Raw genomic sequence first — 21,248 nt, forward strand, 5'->3', positions numbered from 1 at the left:
AAGAGAGACGCAAAAATCAGGGAGATGTTTGAGTGTTAATGTACAGACTAGTTAAGAGGCTCAGCTTCTCACCCAAGGTTCTTTGGCATTCCTCGCAATATTGCTGTTGAAATGTTGAAGAATTTCTGTACTGGTTGATAGAGTCACTTCTCTGAGTTCCCACCCTGCCCGGCTAGGACCTGTTCTCCACAACCAGCACCTCCACCCGCACCAGCTTAGCTAAGGGTTAGTGTGGAGTTATATAGTGTCTAGTCTGAGAATTTGGTGTCCAGGCTTACTCGTCCAAAATACTTTAATATTTGTGGAAATGCTGAAGGAAAGAAAAAAACGTGAGTGAGAGATAGTATTTTAAAAAATGGGCAACTATGAAGAAGAGTGGCAAGGATGATGGAGTGAATCAAGGTTAGAGTAACATCCTCTGTCTGGTTCCCCTTTATTTTTATTTTTTAATTTAAAACGGGAGCTTTAAAACTTCAGTTGTGTTAAATTTTTTCTTCTATGTTTACTTTGACCTTTTTCATGATATTCAGGCCAAAGGATTTACATTAGGTTCAAAGAAGTTTTAAAGTCAAGAGCAATTCTAGTTTGGGCAGAATATTTCAGTTCATACCAAATAATTGAAGTTTACTGTATAGATTTTGTCTTCAAGGTCTTCCATGTTGAGAAGGTAGTGCACTGCCACCTTCTTTTGCTGGTCGCACTTCAGTTCTTCCATCTCTGGGACAATCTTTAGGAAGCTATTAGTCCTGGAGTAGAATCGGGTCACAAAGTACTCTGCTTGTGGGTAACGAGGCAACACCCACCCCCATGCATTGCAATTTTCATTGTCCTTGTAGGTTGCCTAGGCAAAAAATCAAATTTAGTTATTTTAAGGTAAAAAGAAAGGATAAGTGAAAGAATATTGCTAAGATGGTTTTTTATCAAGGTGATCTATCTCTAGGAAAATTTCAGGCCCATTCTTCATTAAGTCTGACTGAATTCCCTAATCCAACTTTCCAGTTATACTCTAGAATCACCACTATATTGTTTTTATAATTTATTATTTAAATCCTGTTTCAGTAATATTACACTGTTTTACTATGCTCTGTACTAAAGTGATGTTTTTACAAGTATGTATACATTGTATCTCTCAATATTATATGAAGAACATATGAATGCACACATAAGTTGATGTTGAAAATAATAACAAAATGGAATTTTCTGAAAAATGAAAAAAACTTTTTATCAAATAGAGCAAGGAGATTAATCTAACAATGGTCAGTTACCAAACACACAAGTCTGTGAGGTCCTTTAAAAATATCTAGGAAAATTTGACATTTAGTCATTACTAACTCATTTAAGATACTAGGTTGCTTCTCTCTTGAATGTGTGCAGAGAAATTCTTTACATTATCCATGATAATAGATTACAAGATTTCACAAGTATTTTCCTCTATAGAAATGCAATTCTCTTTCTAGTTCAATAGTAAAAGTGAAGTGTGGCTTATTTTCAGCTAATTTTCCTCTATATACTTTAATGTGTAGGCTATCCTGTACTTTCTCAGGATTTGTAAAATAGTTATCTATTTTATAGAGACTATTTCTTTAATAGTTAACCATTTTTTGGCATTCTAAATTCAAACCAACATGCTTCCCCCCCCATTTCTATTCCAAAAATAAAATGTAGCATAAATGTAAACTTTAGTTAGCCAATATATTTTTGCTTGTTTGTTTTTCTCTACTTGCCTTTGGATAACTTACTTTCAAAGTGATATTTGGGTATGTAAGCTTAGATGTGTCCAAGGAAAATTGTGCAATGCCATTTGTATCTGTGGTGTAGTTACCCACAATTTTGTCCTTTAGGTGCAATTGGATAACTTCATTTGGGATGGGAGAGTTGTCAGGATGAAGCAATTTAATCTGTTTAAGAGGAAGAAAAGCAATTTCTGAAGCATCTAATAAATTTGGGGATCAATTTTGATGAAACTGTCAAGCTGTGACATGGACATGTCTTCTTTTGTGCTTCCTAGGTAGCTCCAATTCCTGCTGACTGCATGATGCATACCATCAATATTTTGTTCAATCTAAACTCCATTTCTTCTTCCAATAAAGATCTTCGGATATTCAAGTCCATATATATAATTGTATACTGAATGTTTTATAATAAAAATATCACAGAAATCCTCAAAATGCCATGATTTATTGCTACAACTTACTTTCTCTTCTTTCTTTTTCTCCTATTTATTTCAATGACCAGCCCAACCATTCATTTAGCTACTGAAATCAAATCTACAATTTATAATTGTTAATAAGATATTTTTAATTTAAAATTTTATCATTCTACTTTATAATTTATCATATTCATTCTATTACTGCCTTACATCAATTTCTTATTTTTTTTCCTCATATACGTTGATGTCTCCTACCCAATCTATATTCTGTAATGCTTCTATCCTTTCTTTATAGTGGCATAAAGTCAAATTCTCTAAAATTCAGAACTCAGAATTTTTCTCCCTAAAACATTTCAGGGAATGCTGTTAAATCGCATTTATTAGTTAGAAATCTCATTCTCATTGTCTTACTGGTACAGGCAATATTAGCTTTTCAAAGTTGCTTACGAAACTGGCATGTTTGTAGTAGATATAACGCCTACATGAATATCTATGCCAGTCATGAACCTTGAAGTGCACATTTCTTAACAACATCTAAGGCCACAGATGTCAGGGGGAAAACCTTTTTTTTTTTTTTTTTTTACCAGAAATCCTTTTTACAGCTCATGTGGTTTCTGAAAAACACCTGCCCTGATATTTCTGGCTCCTGTTATTTTCCTATTGGTTCAAGTCTAATTTCAGTCCCTGTTTGGCTTTTGTAGATTCATGCCTCACTTGCACCACTTACATGGCCTTTAAATTCAGTATCAATTTATAGCTTGACCTCATAAAAATTTTCAACTTATGATCCATAGGCCGTTGACACATGATACCCTGCTTCCATGATCCCCACAGACATTTATTTATTCTAATGTTATTACACTTAAGAAAGATCCTTGAGCCCTTTCTAGTCACAGAAGGAATAATCCACAAGCTTCCTAGGGACGTTTTTTGTCACTACTTTGAAATAGGCTTGAATAGTGGTATTAAGCTCACTGTAGACTGCAGGGAGGCATGCAACACTCTCTTTGTGTCACATGACACTCTATGTGTCATGTGTCTTACATATTTAAGCGCTATCATTTTAGCCATCCAATAACACCACTACTGTCACTTATGAAGAAATTATTCTGTTAACCCACACCATTGCTCCATTTTCATGTTCAAATATAGATACCTCTGGAAACCTTATCTCTGAAGTTTTGAAATTTACAGCAGATAGCACAAAGATAAAATAGTACTAGTAATAAACTTGCCATCCAAAGGAACACCTAACATTGCTGAGCCAAGTTTGGAGTTCTCTAATACTCAAAGCAGAGCCAGATGTGCTATTTGTAATTCATAATAATGCAGCTACTGCAGTATGCATCACAGAGTAATCATTTAATTTCTAAAAAGTAGAAAAGGAATGATTGATTTTTACTAGCCCATCCCAGGGAGTGATCAGAGCTTTTGCCATTAAGAAATATCTAAAAATCAGGAAGAGACCACTTCACACAACCATATTTTTTAATGAAAACAATTTTATTTATTAAGACTTAGTCACATCTGTTTATGACTGCCATCTGTTCCCCTACAATAGTCAAGGAGATGAGAGCTGTTAGGTTAGTTTCCAAGAACTAACTCTTTCAAATGCTAATGAAGAAAATATATCCACACTGAACAGCTGCATCATATTATGGTAGAACAAACTACTTTGCCAAGGATTTGGCCAAGGACTTCTGAGCCACGTAGCTGTCACCTATCACCCTCTCCTGTGATAAGTTAGGATTCACCTCAGTTAGTTTTCCTAATTCTTCCTTATAGGAAGAGATATCCTGGGGTTCCTGATCATAGCGGGAGATGATGTTATACCTTCATGAATTAAGAACATTTGAGAAGGAATGGTAAAGACCTGGGCTTTAGTAGCTAGGCTGAGGCTTAGCTTCTAAACACACACACAAACATACACATACACGCCCTTCAGACCCAGATCCTGTGTGGGAGAAAAATAAATAAAATCTCTGAGCTAAGTTTAGAACATGGTTGACAAGTAAATTTTAGGGAATGATTATTAATTTTTAGATAAAATAATATCATTTAGATAACATGCTCAAAAGTATCTCAAATTCCCCTTTGTTGAGAATTATTATTCTAGAGTTTACAAAACTCTATCATGCTTCATTTGTTAGCTAACATATTTTGCCCTCTAGTAGCTATTTTGGAATGTTTGGAGACATTTTGAGTTGCAGCAAATGGGGTGGGGACCCGTGCTACTGACCTTTAACAAGAAGTCAGAGATCTTGCTAGACATCTGCCATACACAGGATGCTCTCCACAGCAAAGTATTATTTGACCAAAAATTTAAATAGTGCCAAGACTAAGAGACAATGGCTAGAGAAATAATGTATCTAAGCAATTATTGGCAATGGTTGCCAACATCACAATAAGAAAGTCTGTTCTAAGAAAAATATATAATGATATCTATGAAGTTATCTTGACTTCCTCCACAAAAATGAACTCCAATATGGTAAAGCACCTAAAGCTAACTACCAGAGTACAGGAAATGTAAGAGACAGAGAAAAGTGTTAAATGATAACTTGCAGATGCAATCAGAAAAATCCAACCTCTGGAAAAATCTGCAGGAAAAATTACACAGTTTCTTAATAAACATATTTCAAGAAAGAGGGTCCTTTAAATTTTAAATAGAATTAAGAGACACATTAACAATAGAATCTATGGATCTTATTTCTATCCTGTTATGCTTAGATACATTATTGCTCTGTTACAATAACTTTAAAATATACTTAAAAATTCTAGTTAGAGAGTTTAAAACTTGATTTTTCAGGAAGTACTATTCTGTTTTTGGATGAAATAATGAAGTTGAGGTAATAGGTTTAAAAAAAACATCTATTTTAGAAAAAAATAATAAAGTGTTTAAAGAAGGACTGATACATCTATAATAATCTAAAAGGGAAGCTTGGTAGATGAATATAGGAAATAAGTTTGGCATAAGTTTATAAATGTTTTACTTGAGTGATAGTACATGGTGGTTTATATACTATTTTCTATAATATTTTAAATACTTGAAATATTTTTAACAAAAGTTGCCTGTCGTTTTTTAACAAAATGTCATCAGATTCATAAAAAGCAGAATACATTTTAATACCCAAATGCAAAATAGTCTAACATCTAGAATAAGCAAGGTGTCCTTAAATATGATAAACCAATAGAAACAGGCAGTTCTCAAAAGAGAAGGTTCAAATCAATGATAGGTACATGAGGGGATGGTGAAGCAAATGAGTAAAATGATAAATGCAAACTTAAGCAATAATGACAAATCACTTTAAAGCCCAATGGATTATCAAGATAATTGATTAATTGGGTGATACTAAATGTTGAGATGTGATGATGCAGTGCTATTGGAGCTGCTGGAATGTGAGACCTCTGAGTCTCTCCTGGGGACTTTGTAACTATTATTGTGAGCAATTTGGCAATAGCTAGTCAAACTTTACATGTATCTGATGATGACCCAGCAATTCCACTGCAGAGGATATATTTTAGAGAAAGGTCTACGCATAGAATTTTAAGAATATAAGTAAGTATATTAGAGTAAATAACTAAGATTGGAGTGGGTAGGAACTAAAGATAAAGGAGAAATAATAAACATATAAATAAAATAAGTGATATGTTCTATGTTATCATTTCATGATCTGAGGATTCTAATTAATTGAACCATTAGCATGGGAGCCTAAAATAGAAAATGTGACAGGTCCTTGACATATATCTTATGAAAGACAATTCATAACCTCTTATGCCCATAAATTTTTATTATCAGCAGTTTAGGAAATCCAGATAAGAATAATTTAGAAGAATTTTAGAATAAATGTATGTAACTATCTAGAAATATTGTCAAAAAACAAGTTTATGCATTAAGCAGATGTGGTTATGAATTAAAATAGTCTCATGTAGAATAATAGGCAGTAAAATTGGAAACTAAAAAATTAAGATTTCAAAAACACTTAAATTTTAGGATAAAAATAGAAATAGAAATTTAAATGTATTAAATACTTAAGAAATAGAAAAACTTACAAGGAGAAATTTTAAGAACTGAGTAGACGACAAGGTTAAAAAAAGAGAGGTGGTTGAAAAAAAAACTCTATGGGAATAGAAAACAAAAATAACTTGGTAGAAGTAAATATACCTCTACCAGCATTAATGAAGAAATGGGTTAAACCTATTAATAAGGAAAATTTTTATATTGTATTTGAAAATTCATCTAGATACTCTTCATCATCAACATACATAAAAATATACAGAAGGTTAAACACAGAGGAATTAAAAGTGATACTCAAAAACTGATTTTTAAAATATTAAAGCAGAATGGGAGAAGTGAAATGTACCAATAGGGATAAAAGGCTACATACATAATACAAAAAAATTTCAACATTTTCTGTGTGTGTATATGTATCAAACATTGGCAGAAATGACAAAAAATGTTAAGAAATTCACAATTATTGCAGAAATATTTAATTCAAACTCTAAAAATGGCCAACCAATAATTAAAAATTATGCAGAATATTTAACCTTCTCCAAATACCATCTGTCCTTGCTCAAGAAGCTACTAGAGGGCTTGATCCATTGAACTAATGTGGAAACCAAGGAAATGGAATTTAAAAAACAGGACATTTGAAGCTGGAAAAAGCAAAGGGAAGTATCAAGATATCAGGGAAATTATCTTTGAGAATTATCTTTTGAGAAACAGAGAGCAATTCAGATGGATCAAGAATGATAGATGTAACCTGCATTTTGACCATCTAATTAAAACTTTGGGAGTAATTTTAGAACTTTTTGAACATTAGTAGTGACATGCACATAATAATAGCAAAGGAGAACCTAATATTGCACAAATGAGATTTAATCCTAGAATCATAAATTGGTTATCATGTGAAAAACAGATGCACATACTAAAAGAATATAACAATTGAATGTCTAATTAGAAATATGTAATTCATTGGGGCACAGAGTGTAGAAGTAATGGGGCAGGTGTAAAAGGTTTGCTCTTCATCCTTTGTTTTGCAAAGTGACAGTTAATATTATTAATATTAATGAAGATTTATATTTGTGGGAATCTCTGAAAGAGTTAAAATAGTTGTTCCTAGAGAGCTGCTCAGGACATAAAGCTCTTAAAGGGGAAGTGCTAAATGTTCTTTATAGTTTTATCAATAATATTATTTTTTTCTTTTTAATATATATGTTGCCTGTGCTAAAAGAAAAATTACTTTTCTTTCTTTTATGTTTTTTTTTTCCCTTTTATTTTTAAGGTACCGGGGATGGAACCCAGGGCCTCATGCATGCCAGGCAAGTGCTCTATCACTGAGCTAAATTCCCAGACCTTATTATTTTTTATTTTAAGATAGGGTCTAAGTTGCCCATGCTGGTATTGAATTTGTGACCCTCCTCTTTAGTATCTGAAATTACAGATGTGCATCACACACCCAGAAAAATTTACTTATTTTTTAATGTATAATCACAAACACACATATTAGGCAAAAAAAAAATTAAAACCCTAAGTCATTCTTAGGTGAAAGAGAAAGTGAAAATAAATGCTATAAAATCATGAAAAATAATTTTAACTAAACTTAAAGTGAATTAGATAATAATTTTTATGTAACATGTATTTTACCACAATTTCAAAAATAAAAATAGCACAGAAAAACACCTATGAAAAGTAAAGTAGTACTTAAAAATGTAAACATTTGAAAACATGAAAGTTTAACCTAAGTAATCATAGCAAGAAGTTAGGAATAAAATCCAAAGAAGAAAGGTTATAATAAAATTGAATGATAGTAAAATTTATTTAAAATAAAGTAAAAATAAAGATAATTAAGGAAGCCAACAACCAATGGAGGAAAAAACCCACAAGACTAGGAATAGAAAATGAAAAATAAATTGTGGTAGACTTATTTCTTCAAATCATAAGTGAATGTTAGAAATGTTAATGTAAATAATTTCAAAGCCTAAATTTAATGGGAAATACATACATACATACACACACACACACACACAATAACAAAATTACTTAAGAGAAAGAGAACATCTAAAATCAAAACTGTACTGAGAGTTCTCATTAAACTTAAACAAGGAGATTCTTTGACTTGAGAATTTGTTTTACAAAATTCTTTTGTTTAGAAGCCTGGAAGATTAGATTTTTTTAAGTGTATGTGTGTGTGTGTGTGTGTGTGTGTGTGTGAGAGAGAGAGAGAGAGAGAGAGAGAGAGAGAGAGAGAGAGAGAGAGAATTTTTTTTAATATTTATTTTTTAGTTTTCGTCGGACACAACATATTTGTTTGTATGTGGTGCTGAGGATCGAACCCGGGCTGCACGCTTGAGCCACATCCCCAGCCCGGAAGATTAGATTTTTAAAAAAGTATTCCTCAAAATGCATAAAGTGACAAAAAGTCCGCTATTATATTTGATCTTCAATTTGGAGATTTAAGCCAATTAAATAAAACAAACTATTAAACGATACTCCAGAAACTTAAGTATACAAAAGATGCTAAAAATATATCATTTTCTCACAAAATGATCTTTTAATAGAATATGCTTTTAAATGGAACTGAAAAGATGTAAGAGACAAAGAGGAACCCAGGAAATCATTTGAAATCATTTGAGTTTGATGACAATGTTTGAGGGAAACTCGCCAGTCCAGAGAAAATTATTTCATATTTGGAAAGTAATTTTATTCCTTGAAGGTATAATAATCCTCAAATTTACATATTAAGTAACAGAACATGGAAACATTTCAAACAAAAATGCATTGAGATAAAGGAGAGAAAATTGTTAGCATGTACTCAATGGCTGCTTAGTAAATGAAATTATCTTATATTAAATTATCTAGTTGCCAAAGCCAAACTTTAAATTTATTCATAAAATGGCTGTTACTGACATTTGTTTCCCAAGCCCTCTGGGTGATTCTAACACAGGATCAAGTTTGAGAAAACTTCTCCGTAAGATCTAGTCCAGTAATTCACTTTTGCAATACTTTATTAGTGTTCTTGTATCAACTTAAATATCACTTCCTTAGAGAAACTTTCTATGACTATTTAGTCCAGAGTTTAGCAAATTTTCTATAAAGGATCATATAATAAATATGATAAACTTTATGGGGCCAAATATTGTTTCTTTCTCACGTCCTTTGGTTGTTTTTATAATCTTTAAAAAATGATAAACCACTCAAAATCACTGGCTATAGGAAAGTGGGACTCTGTTGGCTTTTCCCAAGGAGTATGGTTTGCTAATTCCCTAATGTAGAACAGTTACTAAATGGTCAGTATTTCACTGACAGAGCACCCATGACTATAGTTCATTCATTGTTTATAAAATTATTTGTTTAATGTCTATTTTCTGTGAGCTATAAAACCCTCAAGGGCAAATAGTAGTGCTTTTCTTTTTTTTAATCCTAATTCTGATGCAGAATAAACAATTTATTTTTCAATCATGGACACTTGTGTATGAAACAGGACAGTGTTAACAGTTACCACTTCATAAAAGGCATAAACCAAGATGGGTCTGTGAAAACTAACAGAATAAATCATCCTACAAAGCTTAACACAGAGTTTCTAATATTGTAATTTCTCAGAAAAGAGCTGTTGGATAGATGAATGAATGAATGAACAAATAAGTGAAAGATAGATGAGGGAATAAATGAATGAGAAAGTAAAGAAGTTATCACTTCTCTTACCTGGCCCAAATAAGGGAGTCCCTGTTTGTAGATTGTCTCCATATTTTCAAATCTAATATTCACCATTGATGAGTCTATGTTTATATACACGGATTTTGTAAGCTGTATACCTGCAGTAAATTAAGTATTATTAGGAAAATATCCTCAAAATATAGCCAAACAGAACTATAAAAAAAAATCTCAAAATGTCACTATTCTTTATAATAGTTCACTTTTTCTATGCAGTTTTAATACATGTTATTTTTTCAGAAGTTTTTAAAAGTAAATTAATAAAGATGGGAAAAATCAAAAAAGCTTATCATTCTTGACCAGTGCTCTTGCTCCTTATACACTGTTCAATTCATTTACTAGTCTTTCATGATGGATTAAAGTCACTGATTTCTGATTATTCTTTTTGGGGGGGTACTGGGGATTGAACTCAGGGGCACTCGACCACTGAGCCACATCCCCAGCCCTATTTTGTATTTTATTTATGGACAGGGTTTCACTGAATTGCTTAGCACCTCACTTTTGCTGAGGATGACTTTGAATTCTGGATCCTCTCGCCTTAGCCTCCCAAGCCTTTAGGATTATAGGCTTGTGCCACTATGCCCAGTTGTTTTCTTATTATTCATCAGTAATGGTTTGAAACTTTTATTTCAAAATATCCCTGCTTAAAACATACATTTTAATCTATTTATAGTAAGAGAGGTAATATATGTATATTATTAAAAATTTTAAACTTTTAAGACGATAATGCAAATTTTAAAACATGCCAAAGGAAACAAAATTTAACAAGTAGACTATTTTCTGCAAGTTTTTTAGCCTTTAAATTATCATTTATAATAATGTAGTTGGGATTATAATTGTGTGTAAATATATATATTTATCTGCATTGTAAAAAATATGTAGTTTGACATTATGATTTTAAACATTATTTTGAGGTTTTGATACCTTTCTAAAAACCTAGTTTTTTTAATGGTGCATAATATTGTAGCCATAAATGTATGTTATCATTTAGTTAGCTATCCTTTCATTATTTATTTTGTTTAATGTGACAAATATATTTAATTATCCATTAAATTTTTATTTATTACTTGAATTTCCTGTGACAGATGTGTCACAGGACATGGATTTCCTGTGACATGGATGTGATAGATATCTCTAAAACTTTGAATATGGATTGAAGCATATTAGTATTTAAGATATCATGGACAGAAATTTTTACTGATATATCACATAGGTGAGTTAAAGAAAGTCTATTTTAACAGAAAGGAAATGGTCAGAACAGGACCATTTCAAGAAAAAGAATTTATCACTTTCTATTTAATAAAGAGGGAGAAATATACTGCATCAGAGAGAGAAAAAATAAGTCATTAGAAATATATTCCTGGTTGCGGGTTAAAGATATTTCATTGAATTTCTTTTCAGAGGTTTGGTGATATTCTCAAAAAACTATATTCTACTTCCCTTGTTTTGATTCTATGCTCCCCCCAAAATTTTACAATCAACCACTCTATTTCTCAGTTACATATTGCAATGATTAAGGAAAGGGAATATACCAATATTCAAAACAGATCTTCCCTTTATATGCTAATACACTAGCATTTTGAATTCTACTTTAGTCTCATTTGAAAGTAATATTTATCCATCCATCAATAGGTGTCTAAAACCTTATGGTTAAGATAAGAAACAGAGTTTGGATCTAAAAAATTGGTAACATATCCTATGCAAAAAATGACTATATTAACATATTAACATTGTGAAATTAACCTTAGTAGATAATAGTTCAAATAGGAAAATGTTATCCACTGGGGTCTTACTGTTTAAGGAACATTACCTGTTCCACTTTCTGTGACAAGAACGTGTACTTCAAAGTAACTCCGGTATCCTTCCCGGTTTAACTCAAAAGCATCTGTGTTAATAAGCTGGGAGACACAGCCATCTTTCCCCAACTGAAACATTAATGAATGTAATAATAAAAGATAAGTCAAATTTTAAAGACTATAAGAAATACCAGTTTTGGAAAAAAATATGTAACCTACAGGAAGCAACGTTAAGAGAAATGTTTTACTCAAATTTGAACTTTATAAAATAATTCATTGTGTTTATATGCTTTAAAATTTCAATTCATGTATTTAACTCTGACTTCATCTGAATTTTTAACAAATATCAACTCTCACAATTCTGAGTTAAAGAGAATATGAGTTAAACAGAACACTCCTGGCAGTATTACTTTGTTAATCTATAAGCTAACACATCTAAATCTGATCACATTTACTCAGATGTGATATTGCAATTTTGTTAATTTCAACCATATTCCTTTTCAGTTTTGAAACTGTGTTTTATGTTTTGTAGTTACTATGCCTTGAATATTTATTGAATTAAAATTATATGACAGTTAAGGACATAGGCTTTTGAGTCAAACACTGTGATTTTAATGTTGGTTCTATCACTTACTACTTGGTATAAAACAAGATGTTACAGCCATATTGCTGTAAAGTGGTTAGCATAGTGCCTGGTACTTAGTGAACATTTAGTAAATGGTAGGTATCATTCTTATTAGAGTCTTTAAATTTGTCTCAGTGTCTATTTGGTCAACTTAGAATGCCTCATTGGGGACTTTTTTAAATGTCATAATTAGGAAATGGTTAAACAGAAGGAATTGAAAATATTTCAAAGGTATTTAGGGTGGTGATGAAATGCGTTCATAGATTAGTAGATTATTACAGGACAACTGAGCTGTTGTTGTACTCCTTCATCTTGAGATCAGGAAGCTGGGTCCTTGAGTGGCAGGTTAAAATCCTATGCCATTTTATGCTCAGCATATGTGAGGCCCTGTGTTGGACCCATAGCATCACCAAAACAAGAGAAATAATACCAAACCAGAATCACATGCTGCTTCTCAGGGCCCCTGAAACTCTATGTATGAAGTCCTCAAGACAGTTCCACAATCTTAAAGGTCCAGGTAAATTTCATTAGAGTTAAAGGTTAGCAGTCAGGTAAATCATTTAGGCTACACTCCTGCTGTATTTTAAATTTAAAGATCTCTCAAATCTTCTGAAGGGCATCTACATAACATAAGCTTCTTTGTAATTCATTTTGGGATCTATCCACCCCCATGTTCTTGGCCTATATTGGTTCATTCTTTTTCCTGAGTGTGCATCTAATAAAGATAATGACCACTTCATAAAAAGCAAGCCCCATGAGGACAGGACCAGGTCTATGTGGTTTAACACTGGAGCTTCTAAACACAATAATGTTTATATATTAAAGGAACTCAATATTGAATAAATAAATGGAGAAAATTCTGTAGCCTCTGAAATGCCTAAGGATAGAGCAATGCTATTAATATATACATTTGACATCATGCAATATACTTAAGCTTCTCCCTACTTAAATCCATTCATCTGCAGATGAGTGATAATAACAATACTATACATATACAGTTGTTTTAATAGTTAAATGTATATGAACTACTTAATCCTAGCATTTGACACAACCATAATATGTTAGCTATTATAATTATTACTGTTTTATTGTTTATTGTCCAAATTCAACTTTTAAACTTAAGAACCAGAGGATTCACAAATATTTTTAATCAAAAATTCTTCTCTATAAATAATAGAAATATATAATGTGTGTGTGTATGTATAGTACATGTGTGTGGGTGTGCTGCTATTTGTGATACAGAGATGTAAGTAGCAGTTGTGTATTAACAAGTCAAACTCTGGCATAATTATAATTGAAGTCCTTGCCATATCCTGGCTTTGTTGGGTCAATTTTCTGATGCTGGTTCTCAAGTTTTACTTGAATCTTTTCAGGAAAAGTTTGGAAAAAGTTTGGAAAAGTCAATTCCTCTTGTTAGTAGATAAGAACTCCGCCTGTTATATGTACCATCTGGAAATACTGTAAACACCCAATTCCAATGAGGAAAGATTGAGAAAAAAAAACACCCATCTAATAATCTTGAAAATACATATCTCCCTAACTATATCTAGAAAGTAGAAAGTGAAAGATATATCCCATGTAGTACATTGTTAGAGTACAGATTTTGATATGGAACCAAATTCATTTTTAATTAATCGAAATTTACTCTAGAGCTTTCCAGTAATACAATCTGTGTTTTGTCATTTAATAGAACATGATAAATTAGCAAGAAAAAAACAATAGAAATTTTAAAAATGAAAATAGGTATATAGAAGAGAAGTATAATTTTTAATTCTAAAGAGAGAAAGAAGAAGAAAGGAAGGTAAATGGAAGCTGAGGTCACAAGGTTAATGCAGTTATTTATGATTTTGCAGATGTGCCTCTTACCTGAAGAGTAAAGTTTTTACAGAGTGAATTGAGAGGACGACAAGTACCATAAAAAGTAGATGCCCTGCATACACTAAGGTGAACTTTCCCCTCCACAGGTTTGCCATAGGTGTATCTAATAAAATGATATAACAAGAATACAACCATAAAAATCAATGGTATAATTAGTTTGCATAGGATTATTTGAAATATTTTTAGTGCCTAAAACCATCACTGCCACAACAAATTATCTTACATTTTATTTTCTGGAGTAAATCTAAACAATGGTATTGACTAAAACTGAACTGATCACTTTGGGCCAACATATATTTTAATTAAAATGATCAAAATAGACAACATGTAGAATTCATTTATGTAAGTCACTAAAATACAGTATAAATGAAGAAAAATAATAATAAGGGAAAAGTATACAATGAACATTGATTGTTTCATTTCTTAGGATAGTACTTTACTTCTTTTAGCATTTTTGTGTTTCCAAAATATTGTATATGAGCATTTATTATTCTTATGGACTTTACTTTTAAAACAAATTATATTTATTTTTATTTATATCTAAGTACACAAATAAATTCTCATTATTAAAAATTCAAACAATAGGTTGAAAAGAACAAAATTGTCTATAAGAAATAATGGTAGATCCTCTGAACTACATTTTATAATTCCTCAATTTCATTTTCCAAGTCACTAATTCTCCCTTCAGCACCATCCATTCTTTCAGTTAGTATATATACATATATATTATATATTCTTACTGTATCAATCAATATGCTGAATTTTAAGGCCTTTGATTAATTTTAAAGGTACACTATTGACTCAGTCATATTTATTTCTAAGCTTTTATTATGGATGATCTTCAATTATTTTTCCAGGTATAAATTGCTCAATTTTTTAGCTTAGTGCTATGATTTAAAAATGTTAGAATCTTCAACTACTTACTCATTTATACTTATGTTTTATGCTTTCCAGTTGGCTTTTCCCAGGGAGCCTTATCACACTTAATTGCAATGTTTCTCCAGCAAAAAATGTCACAGACAAGAATCGCAGGAACATAATAGACATCTGGGCTCTTAGGATTTCCATTTCTCATAGGTACTTGCCCAGTACTTGTCTGCCTCTATAATCCAAGTACAATGAAACTTTCCTGACATTTATTTCTCCTCCTACTCTGTAGGTTATACTCAAGATAGCCACATCCCTTCTTTACCATCCTAAATTTCCAGTGTAGGGTGAACACAAGCAGAAACTCTGCTTATAATTAGAAATTACAAGTTATAAAATAAATTGATGTTTGCATTCTTGCTGTCTTTGCCAGTTTATGAAAATTCTGCCAACTGTTTATTTAGTGACAAAGGGAGGGAGAAAATTACTTAACTCTCTGGCTATTACCACTGCCATATACCAACTGAGCATCTTGTTATGTGCCCTCCAAGTCCTTGTCTGCCCTTGATATCCTCCACACAGTGTACCAGGATTGCCCAGGAGCAATTTGAGATCTTATGGCAGTTTTCTTTATGATACATTTTGACCTATGCTTTTCTTTTCTAATCATGTAATATAAGAAGAGCTTTCATCAAGAAGTCAGAGTAAACACAAGATAATACCAGCAGAGCTCTCTTGAAATGGGAATGCCATATATCACCACATAATCACTGCAGATTTTATGGTATTTTTTTAAAAAATAGTGGGGTGCAACCATTATGTGAAGCTTTCCCCTCCCTCTTAAATCATGCCAGTATTATCTAAAAGTCATTTATTACTACATTGTGTTTGGTGCAATATTAGGATGTGCAAAGTATGCTTTAATATACATTAATGTGGGAGCACATTAATGTGTTACATTTTGGATTTTTTATTCATCATAATATTTCATCAAGTAACTTCCTAGTTCTTATGACATTGTACATTCACACTATTCAAATCAGCATCCACTGGTTACATGTAATGTGGCTAGTGCAACTGAGGGATTGGAATGTTTAATTTTATTTAATTTGTTGGAATATAATTACCCACAAAGGGCCACTCAGTAGATACTGAATTGGATGGTATAAAACAACGTGTTATGTTGTAAGACAGTAATCAGTAGTCAAACTGTTACCTAACATGTGTCATATTCCAATAATTATTAATGTAATTACATTTTACATTATTTGAAGTAAAATCAGCAAGGTAATTTTATATTGTCCTTTTCCTTTGTCTTCCATCATTTTTTATTGTGCTTCTTTTTAGCTACCTTCTATACTCTATTGTATTTCCATTAATACATCATTTTATTGTGTACAATTTGTACTTACGAGGCACAGACATTAACTTTGAATTCAGAGTCCACAATTAAGATGTTTCCTGGTGCATCCACATTCATTTGAAATTTGGGTAACACTGTTCATAAAAAGAAAAAAAAGGCAACCTTATGAATATAAGGCATTCATATAAAGCAATTTTCCCCTTTTATAATCCATGGTTCTTTGCCGATATTTGTTGATAATTAAGAGTGTTAGGAAGATGCAGAAGTATATGGGGCTGGACTTTGAAATTGAATAGGAAAATGCGGGTGTGAATTCCAAATACATAATTTCTGAAATATTGATTTTGGGTAAGTGTGCCTCAATTTCTTCATCTGTAAAATGAGAATAATGATATCATTATGAAATTTTATGACGATTTACTGAAATCCTACAAGCAGCACTCCTCCTTACATGGCTAATGTGAATTCCTTTCCTTTTATAAAAAAATGCTTCAAAGCATAAATATGGCCAAAAAAGAAAGTGAACATACCAGAAACCCTCACATAAATTCAGTTCTAGACATCATGAAAGAAAAATAGAATAGACATCCTAGGTCAACAGAAAAACGTGTGACCATTAGGAGGAAAGCTTCAGAGATGCACAATTACTAAGAATAGGCCTTTGGAAAAATGGATAGTTTGACATTTTTTTCTGATTAATATATCATATTTTTGTAGCTGCATGTTTACCATATTCTTCCACAGAGAAAGAGTGGTATTCTTTGTTTCCAGAGCCCATCTCCACGGTGATCTCATACCATCCGAGGATGGACTCCGGGATTAACTGGAAGGAGAGTGGTAGCACGCCTTTCACAGCCTTTTCATTAACCCACCGTTGTATGTGATTACCCTCTGGGTCCTGAGGAGGAATAACGTATATTGTGTTGCATTTTGGATTTTTCATTCATCATAATGTTTCATCAATTAACTTCCTAGTTCTTAAAATTCTAATCTGCCTATTTAAAACACAAGTTTTAAATGATTCACCATGGAGAAGTGATTATTGTTTTGCATGGATTCATATCTCTATATATCAGAGCATTTAGTATATTTTTGTGTCTGTATTTATTTGTTTATTTTTGCAGTACTGGGGATTCAATTATCATATCTCTAGAATTATTATTTTGTTACAGCTGTTTTCTGCATCAAAATTTCAGTTCTTATAGGTGAACTATAATTTGACCCCAGTGCACTTTTAGACACATTCAATAAGTGTTAAATGAATTATAATGGCTTCCTGTCATATTAAAAATAGATGTGAATTTAAATCAAAGAGAAGGAAAAAAACTTATTTCTATTCTCTTGAGGATGGTTACACAAACTAAATAATTTCTTACCTATTTAAATAGATAATGTTCCCCGCCAATTGCCCTTTAATACTGAGGTTTGAGGAGATGCTCTAAAACTGAGGTGGAAAATTAACACTCTTAAACTTGCAGTTACCTTACCTTGAGGGTGATTACTGGATACTGAAATAAAAATAAAATAATGTTAATATATGAACTCTCAAGATTGATTTTAATCACTGAGTACAGAGGTTAATTATAAAACTATTATTGAATTAGTAAGTGTACATAAGCAGATAATTTAAGAAAACTCAAGCATTAATTTCTGACTGAAAGTCTGAATATCTATTGTGTATATTGAAACTGTCTCATAGTTTCCAAGAATTTTCATTGACTTCTTGCTTTCACAAATGCACACCGTGCATTCTCAGCAAGCAACCCTGTCCTTAGGACTTTCCAACATAATATAAAAAACTTCTCTGACCTTATGATTTACTTCCTTATGGACAATCCATGGCCAGTCTTCAATCTAGCAGTGACAATGTTTTACACTGCTGGTTGGCTTCTGAAATACTTTGATCATTTAAGTTGTATATTATTTATCTTAAATTTTTAATTTTTTATGCTTTTTTTCTGTATAAGTTGAGTAAATAATCTTAGGCATTTGTTCTAAATCTGGCCCTGGGGTCTTCTCTCCTTTGCCTTCCTGCATCTGTTTTGCACAGCCCAACAGTTCTCACTAGTGCATACAATTCTCTGCCCCCCTAGACCCACAAAGTCAACCGTTTGCTTTTCATCTCTTAATGCAATCTCTCAGGACACTAAAACCAAGAAGCCTGTAATTTAGAATCCATGGGACAGATGTGAACAGGCGAAAGGGTAAGTTAAAACAGCTACCTAAGCTTCTTTATCCACCCCTCAAAACAAAGCGCTACTCCCTACAAACTGTAAAACATGATAAATCTAATAACATGATAAAACATACATGTAGAGAAATACAAACAGGATCCATAGCTTTTGGAATTCTTAGAACTGAAAAATAAAGGAGCAGAATTGGGGTATCTATTTGTATTATAGGATCATAAAATGGGTTTCTTTGATGAAATGTCAGGATGGTATTGAAGATAACTACTACTGTGTTATTAACTCAAATATTAAGGGAGACAGATCTTCTCATGGGATCTCCTCACAGGAGAGAAATAAATAACTCTTATCCATAGGTGGCATAGGGAGAGGTTGACCACTTGGACCAAATTCTAATAATGAGGGTCAAAGTTAGAGTACTATCTCTTTTTAAAAAAACTATTTGTGATGCTTCCAGTGCAGATGACTTTCATTGTGTTTAATACTTAAAATCTTTATTCCTTTGTCTAGTTTTTACTAAGGATAGACTACTTCACAAAACTAGTATGCAAAAATCAAGTAAAAGTATAATATCATTGTTCTAAGATGTTAGTTTTCTTTAAAAACAAAGATTGAAATGGAGTTGAATCTTCTCTAGTAAAAAATTAATCTGCACAACCAGCCCAGGACCAAGACCATCTTCATGTCACCTTCTGAATGAAGGGAAAGAAGACTGGGAAGGAGAAATTAGGTGCATGCTTTATATCTTTGTCCGTTTGATAATTATATCACTACTATGTTTTGGTAATTGTCATCAAAATTACAACGAATTCCTGATCTTGTAGAAGGAACCATATATTGAGTCACTTATTTAAATGGAATATGATACTGAAACAATGGTTGACCTTAGAAATATTGGTCTGAAAATACACAAAATGTAATCTTCAAATCATTACCATTTTTGGAAAGGCTACATTAATTTTGATCTCGGTACAAAAGTGAATGCTCTTTGCTATGCCATAGAATCTTTCCCAGAAATGACTGATACAAATGATATTATTTTCTGTGACCAATATTTGAAGAAGAATTAATTGATTCTATTTGCTTCATGTAAATGCAATAATTACTAAATGTGGAAATAAGATAATAATATTTGGTTTTATTGACAATACAAACAAACAATACTGGTGGAAGATCCTAACAAGAGAGTCCCTCAGATTTTCAGGGGACCCAGCACTTTCCCATGGTCCTTCTAGTCAGGGCTAGTTATCTTTGACTCAATGATTGCAGTAGAAATATTTGCTGCTTTGTTTAAAGAAAAGAAAAGCATCCTTAAAAACAAAATTACTTTCAACCTTGAACCAAGAAGAACAGGAAGCAAGTGGTGTCTCCTAGAAGTGATTTAAGATTGAAATTACTAAAAGAATTTTTAGCATTCAAAATAGGTATATGTTCTAGAAGTTAAAAAATAAGAAGCAATTCTACAAGATTACTGTGGCTATAGGAGATGGGGAAAATATGTTCATTAGAAGAGATGATGTCTTAACTATTTAAGGATGAGGATTATTTGGAGGGAGAAAGAAATAGTCAACCTACAGAGAAACCATCTATTTAGCTTTTATAAGCTTAACAAGCTTTGATGTAACTGCTCAGTCGATGAGTCAACATGGGACATCACAACAGAATGGCTAGTTCTCACAAATCCCTTTCTAAATATCTTACTATCCCTAATTTAACCATTGGATCATCTGTTTTTTAAGGAGTGTCTTAGCTTCACCTCTCCCTGACACCTGTAGCAGTTGTGGACAATGCTCTCTATCAGATCACTTTTTCTGGTTCTTTGTGCCCAGCCCCAATTTCCCTGAGCTCTGTTCCTAGCAGCATTTATTTTTGAACTTCTTGAGAGCCCTGTCATTGGGCCTCTGGGCAAGTTCCTGGGAGGTTATTTCTACAGAGGGGACTGCCTTTAACCAACAACTGTCTGGTGTGGAATATGAAAATATTTCTAAAAATGGAACAAACTCTGAATTATAACATGTGTTCTGGAGCTTCCTACCCATCAGGCTGATGACTTAGCCTGAAACCAGTTGCACACAAGCTTGGCTTCTTCCCTCACACTGTCCTGCTTCCCACAACTCCCATATTGAATTCTCTTGAAGCACTTCCTTAATAATTTATTCTTTCATTTTTCTCTGTCTCAGGATCTGATTCTGAGGAAGTGACTTAAATTAATGCCTCACTTGATATCGGGACTAAGATCTTGGGACTATTAAAGCAGACTCATTTAACATTCTTGATAATTTAAAATATGAAGCAACCATAATGCTTTCATTCATACATTATAAATTCATTCATACAAGCATTATACAATGTTATTCATGCTGTATAATACTCATTCACTCAATACAGAATTTACCCACTATATAATTTAAAAACCTATGATCTGCCATATTCTTTTCTTCCAGATGCCAAGTATTCAATGATTCATTTTCTTTTATGTTTTTAGTGCCACTTTCCTTATGGTAATTTTTGTTCTTTCTCAACAAACTCAGTTCTAATGTAATCATTTGGGAGGAATCAATGATTTATATCTTTTCTATCTTTGGATAACAGTTTACGTAACACAGTGCTTTATAGTGGTGGGAGTTCAGTGAATTATAGAATTCTGCTTAAAATTGGAAAATATATTTA

At 32.2% G+C, this 21,248-nt stretch overlaps 1 protein-coding gene across 1 annotated transcript in view; it reads right to left on the bottom strand.

Moving 5' to 3' along the window:
• Nucleotides 1-21,248, bottom strand: part of LOC113176140 (ovostatin-like) — a 74,103-nt gene that overhangs the window by 32,957 nt on the left and 19,898 nt on the right. The window contains exons 5-12 of the mRNA XM_026380551.1: nt 17,877-17,897; nt 17,119-17,287; nt 16,439-16,523; nt 14,148-14,262; nt 11,671-11,785; nt 9,852-9,961; nt 1,740-1,898; nt 611-841 (exon numbers count right to left, since the gene is read on the bottom strand). Coding sequence (XP_026236336.1) covers nt 611-841; nt 1,740-1,898; nt 9,852-9,961; nt 11,671-11,785; nt 14,148-14,262; nt 16,439-16,523; nt 17,119-17,287; nt 17,877-17,897 — 1,005 coding nt within the window. The remainder of the gene's footprint in view (nt 1-610; nt 842-1,739; nt 1,899-9,851; nt 9,962-11,670; nt 11,786-14,147; nt 14,263-16,438; nt 16,524-17,118; nt 17,288-17,876; nt 17,898-21,248) is intronic.

This window comes from Urocitellus parryii, chromosome 5 (assembly GCF_045843805.1).
Source record: "Urocitellus parryii isolate mUroPar1 chromosome 5, mUroPar1.hap1, whole genome shotgun sequence".
Lineage (NCBI taxonomy): Eukaryota > Metazoa > Chordata > Mammalia > Rodentia > Sciuridae > Urocitellus > Urocitellus parryii.